This window comes from Lepidochelys kempii, chromosome 7 (assembly GCF_965140265.1).
Source record: "Lepidochelys kempii isolate rLepKem1 chromosome 7, rLepKem1.hap2, whole genome shotgun sequence".
Taxonomy (NCBI): Eukaryota; Metazoa; Chordata; order Testudines; family Cheloniidae; genus Lepidochelys; species Lepidochelys kempii.
The window spans coordinates 51956301-51969754 of NC_133262.1; the positions used below are offsets into that span (position 1 = coordinate 51956301).

Consider the following 13454-nt stretch of genomic DNA (forward strand, 5'->3'; position numbering starts at 1 on the left):
GCTATTACCAGCAGGATAGTGAGTTTGTGTGTGTGGTTTTTGGAGGGGGGTGAGAGAACCTGGATTTGTGCAGGAAATGGCCCAACTTTATTATCATGCACATTGTGTAAAGAGTTGTCACTTTGGATGGGCTATCACTAGCAGGAGAGTGAATTTGTGTGGGGGGGGTGGAGGGTGAGAAAACCTGGATTTGTGCTGGAAATGGCCCACCTGATGATCACTTTAGATAAGCTATTACCAGCTGGACAATGGGGTGGGAGGAGGTATTTTTTCATATTCTCTGTGTATATATAAAGTCTGCTGCAGTTTCCACGGCATGCATCTGATGAAGTGAGCTGTAGCTCACGAAAGCTCATGCTCAAATAAATTGGTTAGTCTCTAAGGTGCCACAAGTACTCCTTTTCTTTTTAAATTTACAGTAGTCTAAAGCAGTGGTTCTCAAAGCTAGTCCGCCACTTGTTCAGGGAAAGCCCCTGGCGGGCCGGGCCGGTTTGTTTACCTGCTCTGTCTGTGGGTTTGGCCGCTCATGGCTCCCACTGGGGAAGCAGCTCAGGCCGAGAGGGTCGGCCAAACCTGCGGACAAGTCAGGTAAACAAACTGACTCGGCCTGCCAGGGGCTTTCCCTGAACAAGCGGTGGACTGGCTTTGAGAACCATTGGTCTAAAGCATCTCCAATCGGTATTCCATTGAATATATTTTGAGCTTTACCAGTTAATTCTGCAATCAGGGTAGGAACTCTCTTATTACCAGGGAAAGCATCTATTACACATAGCTTTTTGAAGCTAGTCAGATATTCAGCAATAGTGTCCTCCTCACTATATGCATGAGGTAAGTGCGCCTATTTGTGGACTTCTGGAGTGATGGCAGTTGGTGGTTCTGGTTCTGCTACTCTAGCAGGTCCAGTTGGCGTTTTCTCTCTCTCCTTTTCTTCTACAGCTCTTCCGTGTGCACCGTCCTCTCTGACCCTGCCATGGCCCAGCTGCCCCAAGACAGGGAAACTCCTCGCCGCCCCCGCCGTATCCTGGCACGCCGCCCCCGCCGCAGGCTGGGGTGGGGCCGGGAGGCCGCCCCCTGGGGCTGCCTGGCGGAACCGGTCGGCACCGCTACGCGAGGGGCGTGGTTTACCCTGGCTCCTGAGATCTGGCTGTTCTCGCGCTAGACCAGCTCCTTGCGCGCCGTAGTCCCTGTGACGTTTGTGGTTACTATGGGAATGCCGTTGCGTGCTGTATGATTGGCCGGCCTGGGTGGAGGGACACGTCTGCCGCTGGGATTGGTCAGGAGGCCCGGCCTAGGCTTCCCCGTCTGAGGGGCGCGGCGGATGGATGAGCGCGGGTGCACTGGAAAAGGAGCTGGATAGACTGTCGGGCAGGGGGCGGGGCGGGCCCTGCCCCCGCCCCCGCGCGCCGGCCTGACGTGGCGGTTCCCCTCCCCACACAGGGCGATGAAGGCGCTCATCCTGGTGGGTGGCTACGGCACCCGGCTGCGGCCGCTGACACTCAGCACCCCAAAGCCGCTGGTGGAGTTCTGCAACAAGCCCATGCTGTTGCACCAGCTGGAGGCTCTGCGCCAGGTAGGGCCGAGTCCCGAACCCCGCCCGCGGCGGCTCCCAAGCCCCCGCCGCTGACGCGCTTTCCCTTTCCCCGGCAGGCGGGCGTCGATCACGTGATCCTGGCTGTCAGCTACATGTCGGAGGTGCTGGAGGGGGCGATGCGGGAGCAGGAGCAGCGGGTGAGACCGGGCCGCGGGGAGCCATGTGGAAGGGTTGGAGGGCGGGGTGCGGCTATGTAGAAGGGGCGGGGGGTTGGGAGCATGGGGGGACAGGGGAAACCATCTGGGGGGGTTGGGCAGAGCAGGGTGGCATCGGGGATATTTTTGGGGGGGGTGAGGAAATGGCCGTTAGTGCAGTGCATCCTCCTGACCCTGGATTCTTTTACCTTTCTCAGTTGGGCATTCGCATCTCCCTGTCCCATGAGAAGGAGCCACTGGGCACAGGTGAGTCTGTGCCCATCCCACATGCTCCGTGGGGCCCCCTTCAGGGTCAGCTGAGGGGCCCGACTACCTGCTCATGTGGTTTACAGGGATGGGGTGAGGCTTCTCATCCCAACGCCACCCGCTTGCATAAAACTGAAGCTAAACGGCTAGCTCAGCGCAGGGTGGAGCCAGTGCCTGCTGGCAGCTGTTGTATCCACTCTGGGGAGCAGTGGGTGGCCTTGCCCCCTGCCAACTCTCTCTGAGCCATATTCCCTCCACAGCGGGACCCCTGGCGCTGGCCCGGGAGCTGCTGACTGAGAGCTCGGAGCCTTTCTTCGTCCTTAATAGTGACGTGATCTGCGACTTCCCCTTCACAGACATGGTGTGCTTCCACAAGCACCACGGCAAGGAGGGCTCCATTGTGGTGAGTGCCCAGGGCTGACTCCTGGAGGTCGGAACAGGACTGGCTCCTGCCACCCCCTACTGACTTGGCGTACCAGGCTACACTTGTTCCTGGGCTTTTTGGGGCACAGCCAGGAGTTCTGGAACCTGTGTAAAAATGGGGGGCCATGTCCCCTGCCCCTCCCACCCTAGCCTGGCTTGAAGCTGGAGCCGGGCTGGGATAAGGGCTGCCTGGGCCAGGATAAGAGCTGCCCGGGCTGCTGTGGGGAGTCCCAGGACCCTCCACCTGCCAAGAGCAGCCCCCAGCCTGTGTTCTCACCCTGGAGGTGCACCACCCAGACCAGGTGGAGGGTTTGGGGTTCCCCCACAGTTGCCTGGGCTCCCTGCGCAGCTATTACCATGGCCTGGCTCTGGCTTCTGGCCTGGCCAGGGGGCGGGGCCTCAGGAGGAAGAGGGGGAGCAGGGGGCAGGGTTCCTTGGTGAAATGAGGGGGCTAAGGCTCACCTTGGCTTCCCACTGGGAAGAAGCTGGTGCTACTGGCAGGGGCAACACTTTGTGGTGGGAGGACTGATCACATTATCAGCTCCCCAGGCATGAAGCACAGCCCTGCCACTGCCTCTATGACCCTCCCCCAGGGGCAGCTCCACCAATGTTTGGGGCTGGGTCTCTCCCCCTGCCCTGCCTGCCGCCCCCACGTGCCTTCTGTGGAGCATCCCCTGGCCCCGCCTGCCACCCCCATGCGCCTCCCCCGAGTGTCCCTGTCTGTTGTGGACAGCGGGCTGCTGCTCTGCACTACGCTCCCTTGCTGGCAGCTGCCACAGCCGACTTACAAGGGAGCGGCACTGGGGGCAGGCTGAGACAGTTGCTGCACTGGAGGAGGCGCATGGCAGCCCCACTCCTCTCTCCTGGCAGGCAACTCTGGGGTGGGGGGCTTATCTTGGCTGGACCTCCTGAGCAGCAGCCTGCAGGAGCTTGGGTGAGTGTTGGGCTGGGGAGGGGATCCCCCCTCCCCTAGAGCTCACTGCTGACAGTGGGGAGAGGGTTGGGGGGAGTCCTCTCTGGCCCCCAGCCCCTGGGCAGCCTGCCTGCTGCACCCCAAACTCCTCATCCCTGGCCCAGCCCCATGCCCCTCCCACACCCCAACCCTCTGTCCCAGCCCAGAGTCTACACCCAGCGCCCAAACCTCCTCCCGCACTCGAACCTCCTGCCCGAGCCCAGACCCTGCCCCCAGCAGCCAAACTCCATCCTAGAGCCCACACTCCTCCCGCACCCAAACTTCTTCCCAGAGCCTTAGGCAGGTGTGTGTGGGGGGGGTTGGGGCGGACTTGGACTTGTTCTGGGCACCACCAAAAATTATACAAACCAGCAGCCCCTACCACCCCCCCCCCCGTTCTGGCCCCCCTGAGTAGAGCTGGCAGAAATGGGACTACTGGCTATGCAGTCCTGGCCAAGTCCTTTCCCTGTGCCTCAGTTTCCCTGCCTGTAAAAAGGGGAAACCGTCCTGGCCAATGTAGTGACTGGCCTGGCAGAGCCGGCCTGGCAGAGCCCACCTGGCCTTCCCTCAGTCATCCCACAGGGAGGTGCCTTGCGGTGACTTTGCCTTGCAGGTGACAAAGGTGGAGGAGCCCTCCAAGTACGGGGTGGTAGTGTGCGAAGCCGAGACAGGGCGCATCCACCGCTTTGTGGAGAAACCCCAGGTGTTCGTCTCAAATAAGATAAATGCCGGCATGTACATCTTCAACCCCAGTCTCCTGCACAGGATCCAGGTAGGGAGCTGGTCACCTGTGGGCCCAGCCTTCAGAAGGGAGAGCAATGGCTGGGGGTGGGAGGGAGGGATGCATGTCTCCTGGTCAGCACCCCCTCCCTCCCCGGGTTTGTGTGCATGTGTAGCAGAGGGCAGATGGAGGCTGAGTGTTGGGCTGGGGTTTTTCTAGGAGACAGAGGAGGCTGTGGAAGGGGAGGGGTTCCCAGCAGTTAGGGCACTGAAACAGATCAGGTGGAGCCCGGGGGCATGGAAGCAGAGACCAGGCCCAGCCAGGAGCTCTCATGACTACCTGGAATCTCTAGGCTGCATGTAGGTTTAACAGCCAGGTGCTTGGAGGGCATTGTGGGAACTGGGAGGCTGTGCACTCGGGTTAATGGGAGCACCAGGCTGGAGGAGATGCCCCTGACTGGGTGCTGTGTGTCTGTCTGCAGCTGCGGCCCACCTCCATAGAGAAGGAGATCTTCCCAGTGATGGCTCAGGATGGGGAGCTCTATGCCATGGAGCTGCAGGGTAAGGGACCCCGCTGAAACCCCTTCCCAGCCCCAGAGTAAAGGAGACATCCATCTCCCCGCTCTCTGCTCTGCCTTGGGAAACAGTCCTGGCCCTCCCCCTCTCTGCCCCAGCACAAAGGAAACCTTCTGCCCCAAGTCTGTGTGCCTCTTGTGCCAGTGGCATCAAGTGGGTATATGAGCTGCCTCCTCTGGGCCAATCCAGGAGGATGGGGGGAATCTCCTGTGCTTGTTGTGGGGGCTTGACCTGGCCCTGTTGCCCTTCCTGTAGGCTGTGAGTGCTGCTCTGTCCCTACAGGCTTCTGGATGGACATCGGGCAGCCCAAGGACTTTCTGACGGGCATGTGTATGTTCCTGCAGTCGCTGAGGGTCCAGCACCCAGAGAGGCTGCATGCGGGCCCTGGCTTCATGGGGAACGTGCTGGTGGTGAGTATCTGTGCTCTTCCGCCTAGCGGTGTGCTTGGGACGCTGCTTCCATCCTGACATGGGTGGGTGTAGACCCACCCACAGTGTGATACCCATGGTGGGCTTGCAGTACCCCGGTCACCCTGCTGCTCGCCTCCCCCCCATTTCTCGGGAGCTGAGCTGGTTTGTGTGGCTTCTGATGGTAGGGCTCTGTAACTGGCCGTGGGCTTTGGTTTACTGAGCTCTGCTGCAGTATGCTAGGAAATTCAGACCCAGGACACTAACTGGCACTGGCCTCCAACCTGTGCACCCCATGTGGGACCCCATCAGGCCTGCTATGGCCAGCCCAGCCCGGTCCCTCATCCCACTGGGGCCCTCCCAGGTGGGGAGTGTGGGCTGTCTGGGCCCTGTCTGAGGAAGCTGAGACAGGGCCCTTGCTGTCCTGACACCAGCCTGAGCTAGTCCTGGCCAGGGGTCATCTAGGCTCAGGCTTTCCAGCCCAAGGAAAGGGGCTGGCTGTAATTCTCTCCCTTGGGCAGTGCCTGGGGCCAGCCCACAGGGAGGGAGTGAAAAGAACAGAACATAAGAATGGCCACACTGGTCAGACCAAAGGTCCAGCTAGCCCAGTGTCCTGTTTTCCGACAAGGGCCAATGCCAGGTGCTTCAGAGGGTGTGAGCAGAAAAGGGCCATTATCAAGTGATCCATCCCCTGGTGTCCAATCCCAGCTTCCGGCAATCAGAGGCTAGGGACACCTGGTGCTTGGGTTGCATCACTGCTTGGGTTGCATCTCTTGGCTAATAGCCACTGATGGACTGATCCTCCAAGAACTGATCTCATCCTTTTTTTGAACCCAGTTATACTTTTGGCCTTGCCAGGGGATGTTGTGAATGAGTTTCCCAGGTTGACTGTGCATTGTGTGAAAAATGTTTGTTTTAAACCTGCTGTCTTACTAATTTCATTGGGTGACCCCTGGTTCTTGTGTTATGTGAAGGGGTAAATAACACTTCCCTATTCACCTTTTCCACACCAGCCATGATTTTATAAACCTCCATCATATCATCCCTTGGGGTCTCTTTTGCAAGCTGATCAATCCCAGTCTTTTTAATCTTCGCTCCTATGGAAGCTGTTCCATACCCCTAATCATTTTTGTTGCCCTTCTCTGAACCTTTTCCAATTCTAATATCTTTTTTGAGATGGGGCAACAAAAATACACACATTGTTCAAAGTGTGGGCATACCATGGCTTCATATAGTGGCATTATAATATTTTCTGACTTATTATCTATCCCTTTTCTAATGATTCCCAACATTCTGTATTCTTTCTTGACTGCTGCTGCACACTGAGTGGATGTTTTCAGAGAACTATCCACAGTGACTCCAACATCTTTCTTGAGTGGGAACAGCTAACATAGACCCCATTATTTTGCACGTACAGTTAGGATTAAGTTTTCCAATGTGCATTATTTTGCATTTATCAACATTTAATTTCATCTGCCATTTTGTTGCCCAGACACCCAGTTGTATGAGATCTCTTTGTAACTTTTTGCAGACTGCTTTGGACTTAAATAATTTTGCATCAGCTACAAACTTTGCCACCTCACTGTTTACCCCTTTTCCAGATCATTTACTAATCTATTGAACAGCACTGGTCCCAGTACAGATCCCTGGAGGACCCTGCTATTTACATCTGCCCATTCTGAAAATGGATCATTAATTCATACTCTTTGTTTTCTGTTAACTAATTACTGATCAATGCGGGCCTTCCCTCTTATTCCATGACAGCTTACTTTGCTTAAGAAAGCAAGTCCAAGTACACGTACACGATATCCACTGGATCACCTTTCTCCACATGTTTGTTGGCCCCCTCAAAGAATTCTAATAGATTAGTGAGGCATGATTTCCCTTTACAAAAGCCATGTTGACTCTTCCCCAACAAATCGTGTTCATCTATGTGTCTGAATTCTTCCTTTACTATAGTTTCAATCAATTTACCAGATACCGAAGTCAGGCTTACCAGCCTGTAATTGCTGGGATCACCTCTGGAGCCTTTTTTTTTTTTTTAAATTGGTATTACGTTCGTTATCTGGTACGGAGGCTGATTTAAGTGATAGGTTACATACCACCATTTGTAGTTCTGCAATTTCATATTTGAGTTCCTTCAGAACTCCTGGGGAATAACATTTGGTCCTAGTGACTTATTACTGTTTAATTTATCACTTTGTTCCAAAACCTTCTCTATTGTCACCTCAATCTGGGACCATTCTTCAGATTTGTCACTTAAAAAGAATGACTCAGGTGAGGGGAATCTCCTTCACACCCTCTGCAGCGAACACTGACGCAAAGAATTAATTTTGTTCTCCATAATGGCCTTGTCGTCTTTGAATGCTCCTTTGGCACCTTGATGGCCTAGTGGCCCCATTGATTGTTTGGAAGGCTTCCTGATTCTGATGAACTTAAAGGATTTTTTACTGGCAGTTCTTCTCTTTTGCTAATTGCTCTTCAAATTCTTTCTTCAGCTGTCTCATTCGTTCATTCCTTCTTAAGCCCCTGGCATTGGCCACTGTTGACAGACAGGACATTGGGCTAAATGAAGTGTTTGGTCTGATTCAGTATGGCCATTCTTATGTTAATTATACTTTTACACTTCACTTGCCAGAGGTTAGGCTCCTATTTTCCTCTGTAAGATGTGACTTGTAATTTATAAAGCCTGCCTTTTTGCCTCTCACCACCTCTTTTACTCTGCTGGTTCGCCATGTCACATTTATTTTTGTTCCTCTTACTATTTTTTTTTATTTGTGGGGTAGGTTTAAGCCTCTATTATGGTGGTTTAAAAAGTTTCCATGCAGTTTGCAGGCATTTCACTAATGTGACTGTTAGTTTTAATTTCTGTTTTAACTAGCTTCCTCATTTTTGTGTAGTTCCCCTTTTTTTAAGTTAAATGCTACTATGATGAGTTCCTTTGGTATTCCCTCCACCCCCCAGATGTTAAATTTAATTACATTATGGACGCTATCACCAAGCGGTTCAACTATATTCGCTTCTAATCTCTATCAGCATTTCATAATCACTGTCACTATTCTGGTCAGGTGGTCGGTAGTATATTTCCTACTGCTATACTCTTATTATTCAAGCATGGAATTTCTATCCACAGCAGTTCTGTGGTGCTGTTTGATTCATTTAAGATTTTTACAAGTTTCACTCTGTTTTTTCACACTCCCCCACTAGCACGACCTACCCAGTTGTTACAACATCTATAGGATGCTGGTTTTACCGTCTCCCATTGATTATAATCATTTAACACCAGGCACTCAAGTTCTCCCATCTTAGTATTTAGACTTCTTGCATTGTATATAAGTGCATAAAAAAATTGGTCAGTGTTTAGTTGTCTGCCTTCATGTGATATAATTGAATGGGACTCTTTCATTTGACTGTTTCTCTTCAGTTCCTACTTGCACTTTATCAATTTTTGTCCTTGCCTCTTTACTAGGACATAGAGAATTCCCATTAATAGATCCTCCCCTAAGGGATTTCTGCCCAAACCATGCACTCCTCTGCACCTGTCAGCTTTCCCCCAGCCCTTAGATTAAAAACTCCTTTGCAACCTTTTTAATTTGACATGCCAGCAGTCTGGTTCTGTTTGGGTGAGGTGGAGCCCCTCCCTCCAGTACTGGCTCCTTCTCTCTCTAATAAACCTAAGCCCCTCTTCCTAACACCATTGTCTGATCCACGCAATGAGACCTGCCTGTCTGGCACTGAAATTGGAAGCATTTCAGTGTAATAGAGCACTTCCATTTTCCTGGACTCTAGCCTCTTACCTAGCAGCCTACATTTGGCCTCCAGGACCTCCCCTGCCTTGCCCTATGGCACTGGTACCTACGTGCACCATGACCACTGGTCCCTCCCCAGCGCTGCACAAAGTCTGTCCTAGATGTCTTGAGAGCTGCACCTTTGCACCTGGCAGATAATTCACCATGTGGTTCTCACAAACTGAGCTGGTTTTATAATAATTGAATCCCCCATTACTATTACCTATCTCTTCCTAGTTAGTGGGGTCTCTCCCCTGGAAGGGTGTCCTCAGTGTGAGATGAGGGTCCCAATTAAGGGTTTATTGCCTTTTGCTCCAGCTTGATGTTCTTTCCCTGAGACCTTCATCCTCCTCAGCAGCCCCGAGGCTGTCAGGCCAGGGGTGGGCCCGCTCTGCTGTGTCCCATAAAGTCTAGTCGCTGTAACGTTGTGTCTCCCTTAGCTCTTGTCAGTTCAGCCACTCTAGTCTCTGAGGGCCAGGAGCTGTCTGCAGCCACATGTCTATGAGGCAGGTAATCATCCATGCTGTATTCAGTGCAATAAACTGGAGAGACCCTGCTCTGCTCCTGGACTTGTACTTTTGCCTGCAGTATTTGTACTCTTGGAGCCTGTGGTGGAGGAAGGGATAGTTTCTTGGCCTAACTTTAGGGAACAGAAAGTATATCTGGCTCTCTCGCTCACTCTCTAACCTCCTCTCACTAGTTCCGCTTGTTGCTTTGGAGCTGGCTTTTCAACCCTTGTCTACATGAGTAGCTCTGCCCGCTGGTTAACAGTTCAAGACTTAGGGATTGAAGCTCTCAGCTAGCCTCAGCACATGGCCCCCAACCAGCCCACACGATACATTTCAGTCAAACAGGCCCACAGCAAGCACATGCTGTACTCATCCCAAGGGTCGGGCAGAGCTCTGTGGAGTGCTACAAACCTGGGGTTTGCAGGCAGCCTCACTGGCTGAGCAGGTCCCAGAAAGGTGAGGGCTGTGCTGTCACGGGGGTCCTGAGGAGGCCTCTGACCTACAGCACTTTGAGTATGGCTGAGCACTGCAGCTCCCCCTGAAGCAGTCTGCATGGGCTGAGCGAGGTGGGCTGGCCCATTCTGCAGGCACAGGCCATTGTAAGCATCTGTAACAGCACTTCCTTTAGAGGGAATGTGGCTAGGGGCAGCTATCCCCTCCCATGCAGGACTGTGCCAAGGCATGGTTCTGTAGGGACAGGATGACCCTGGGATTGCCTAGAGGGGAACCTGGGGTGGAGACTCCCCTCTCTCTCTTGCCTGCCTGCACCAGAGCTCAGCAACTGACCTGAGAAGCAGGCCCTCGCTGGGCTACCAGGTCTGGCATCTGTGTCTAAGTACTGGTAGGCTCAGCATTGGGGGGTGTGCTGGCAGGCTCTCATCTCTGTGGGGGAGCTATGGGGTCTCCTTCGCCAAAGTGGGCTGGTATCTCCTAGCACAGGGCTGCCTTGAGCCAGGGAACTCCCTGCTGCTGGGTGAGGGTCCCCTATGCTGACAGAGAATCAGCCAGGACTTGGGTCCATGACTTTCCTTGCTTACGCATCTGCTCTGTTCTCAAAAGGCAGCTCCTCCAGCCAGCCATGCTAGGCCGTGGCCAGATACCCCTAGCACCATGAGGGCTGGAGCAATAGGGATTGGTGCTAGGGCAGGTAGCTGCCCTTGTAGTGTAGGCCTACACCCACCTCGCTCTTCCTTTCCAGGACCCAAGTGCTCAGATTGGTGAGAACTGCACAATTGGCCCCAATGTCACCATTGGGGCTGGGGTGGTGGTGGAGGATGGGGTACGGATCAAGCGCTGCACCATCCTGAAGGGCTCCCGTATCCGCTCCCACTCCTGGCTAGAGTCCTGCATTGTTGGCTGGCTGTCGTCTGTGGGTCAGTGGGTGAGTTACCTGGCAGGCTGGCGCATGCCTGCAGCAAGGCCCAGCAGCCAGTGAGGCTGGCTGTGTGTTTATCATAAACGCTTGCTGGTTAGTTGGCTACACATGGCTGCTGGTGCTCCCTGGTGAGTCATGGCTGTGACCATTTTCTTTTTGGGGGCACTGGAGGGGGCCATGCCTGGCTGGTTTGGGGGTGCTAAGGCACAGTCCCTTTCTGCAGAAGAACAGAGGTGACAGCTGGGGGCAAGGATACAAACTCCAGCTCTGGGGTGGAAGTCTGGCTTTGGGGCAGGCTTCAGTTAGAGAGACCAGATCCCAGTTCATCCCTCCTCCTTGAGCAGGCATGGAAGGGGCTTGAAAGGGCCAGGCTGCTCCCAGCCCAGGGAAACGTGGGGGTGGGGGGGGCTGTTGCTGCACCTGGCTGCAGTGGTAGGATTCCCATCTTTCCTCCAGCCTAGGGCTTGTTGTGGGGGAGAGACCCAAGCAGGAGCCAGGAGAGGCAGCGTTGAGTGAATGAAGCACTGGGCAAGTCCACCCATGTACCCACACTGTGGGAGACATGCTGCCTCTATGCTACCACCCTGCCAGCTCGGCCTTTAGGGAAGCATGTGGTGGGGACTGGCTGACAGGCGGCCTGTCTCGGTTAGGTGCGGATGGAGAACGTGACAGTGCTGGGTGAGGACGTCATCGTCAATGATGAGCTCTATCTCAACGGGGCCAATGTGCTGCCACACAAGTCCATCGCTGAGTCGGTGCCGGAACCACGCATCATCATGTAGCTGCTGGGCCAGGCCTGCTACTGAACTGTTAACACTTTGTTTCCTGGAGCAGAGCCCTACATGCAGGGGTGGGCACTGGAGCTGGCTCTGCTGGCACAGCATCTCTGCCAGGATGCCTAGGAGGGATTCACAGCAGGGCGCAGCACTAGGCCCTCATGGGCTGCTGGGCTCTGAGGAGCTAGGGGCTAATGGGGGTTTGTGGCCATGGGGCTGCTGTCAGGGGGGCAGCAGGGGGAAGAGCTTGATCCTGTAGCAGTAGAAAGTGTTCAGGGAAAATAGGGGGCCACAGCTGCAACATGCCTGTGCTGGTAGGAGCCAGGTGTGCTGCTGAGGGCCAGGCATACAGGGCCCTACCCAATACAATTACACTGTCTAAAAGTGCTGAATGCCCGTGTGTCACCTTTGTGCCGTGGCTGGTTCTGTGGCCCCTGCCCACCCCATTTGGGTTGGGGCTGGCACAGCCTTACTTTCCATACCATTCCTCTGTGTCTCTATCCCCCTGAGGCAGCTGGGGGCTTGCCCCCTGCCCAGACACAGCTGCTTCTTGATCCCCAACCCTTTCATTCCCATCTGCCATACACACACAAGTTGCCACCACATAAAGAAGAATAATTTAATACTCCCATGCAGGGAAGTGACCCTGGCTGGGGCAGGTAACACAGCACCCAATGCACAGTACTGAGCAATCCCACAGGGCAGGTCACAAATCACACACCACTGCTAGTCCCACCCCACCTGCAGCAGAGCTCAAGCATTAGCCTCGTCCCCAGCTGAGACCAAGGCCAAGGGATCCCCAACCCTACTGCCAGCTAGCACATCCTCCAGCAGCTGCAGGGTGAGGTGCCACCTACTTCGCCCCCACCAGGCTGAAGCTGGGGGACTGCAGGCTGCCAGATCCGAGCCAATTACAGCCCAGCAGAGAACTCAGCCACCAGGCCTAGACCAAGCCAGCTGTGAACAGCCTCTGCTCTTTGTCTAGCTTAGCACAGAAACAGTAGCTCTCCTCAGTCTGGCTGCCTGGTACCTAGAGCTGGGGCCAAAGCATGCCTCACCCCCAGCAAAGGGAAGCTGGCAGTGGCTCAACACAGCACTGCCAGTCCCAGGCAGCGCACAGGCTCACACATGAACAAATGCTCCATAGCAAATGGCAACAGCAGCAGGACAGGCCCTGGGGGCAGCCAGGCTCCAACAGGCTGTGGTGGTGAGTACATGCTGGCATTAGCCTCCCCAGGGAAAGGCGGCCCCTCAGCCCTTACTGTATTAGGCCTCCCCATACCTGCTGAACGAGCCAAGCCCAGCCTTGGCTCAGACAGGGCAAGAGCAGCACCTCCACCATCTGTTGGTGACCCTCACCCTCGTGAGCAAGGGGGCTGGGCCATGGAAGGGCCCACAACTAACCAGAGCTAGGCCACCCCCTACTGGAGGCTGAGGGAAAGGAGCCTCTGGAGCCTGCAGGACCAGCCCAGGCCCCGTGCTACGAGCTGACCGGCTTGATGAAGTCATCCACGCCTGTGATGGTGGCCTTGCAGAAAAAGCAGTCCTTGTTGTTCATCAGGTGCTGATTGATGCATGCTCTGAAAAGACAAAGCCTGTACCATGAGGGAGTTGTGCCCAGCCCTGCACCCAGCACACCAAGGCAAAGCTCTTCCCTTGAGCTGTGGAGCCCATGGCTGCACCCCTGCTCTGTCACCCTGCAGCGAGGTCTGGAGCCCCAGTGCGGTGAGGGATGGGGCCTGGCCCTCTCACTGGGGAGCCCCTCCAACCACATGCAAACATGTCCAAGAGCTTCCATGGAGTATGAACCAGGTCTTTGGGCTCCAGACGCAGGCAGTCTTTGCCAGGGGAGGGGTTCAAGGGGAGCGGAGAAGCATTGCTCTCCCTGGCTCCTATCCTGTGGGGCCGAGCAGACTCCCTTGTTCCTGGCCCCCAG

At 54.8% G+C, this 13454-nt stretch overlaps 2 protein-coding genes across 2 annotated transcripts in view; one reads left to right on the forward strand and one right to left on the reverse strand.

Annotated features, from left to right (window-relative positions):
- The first annotated feature begins 1296 nt into the window (after positions 1 to 1296).
- GMPPB (GDP-mannose pyrophosphorylase B) lies at positions 1297 to 11906 on the forward strand. Its single transcript, XM_073352703.1, has 9 exons — positions 1297 to 1570; positions 1648 to 1728; positions 1944 to 1992; positions 2253 to 2395; positions 3981 to 4139; positions 4570 to 4648; positions 4946 to 5073; positions 10566 to 10748; positions 11393 to 11906. Exons 1-9 carry the CDS (start codon positions 1442 to 1444, stop codon positions 11522 to 11524), a joined length of 1083 nt encoding a protein of 360 aa, XP_073208804.1. The 5' UTR covers positions 1297 to 1441; the 3' UTR covers positions 11525 to 11906.
- Positions 11907 to 12123: 217 nt separating this feature from the next.
- RNF123 (ring finger protein 123) overlaps positions 12124 to 13454 on the reverse strand; it is a 157493-nt gene continuing 156162 nt past the window's right edge. Inside the window, exon 39 of the mRNA XM_073352674.1 lies at positions 12124 to 13098. Within this exon, the coding sequence (XP_073208775.1) occupies positions 12999 to 13098 (100 nt within the window). The 3' untranslated portion in view covers positions 12124 to 12998. The remainder of the gene's footprint in view (positions 13099 to 13454) is intronic.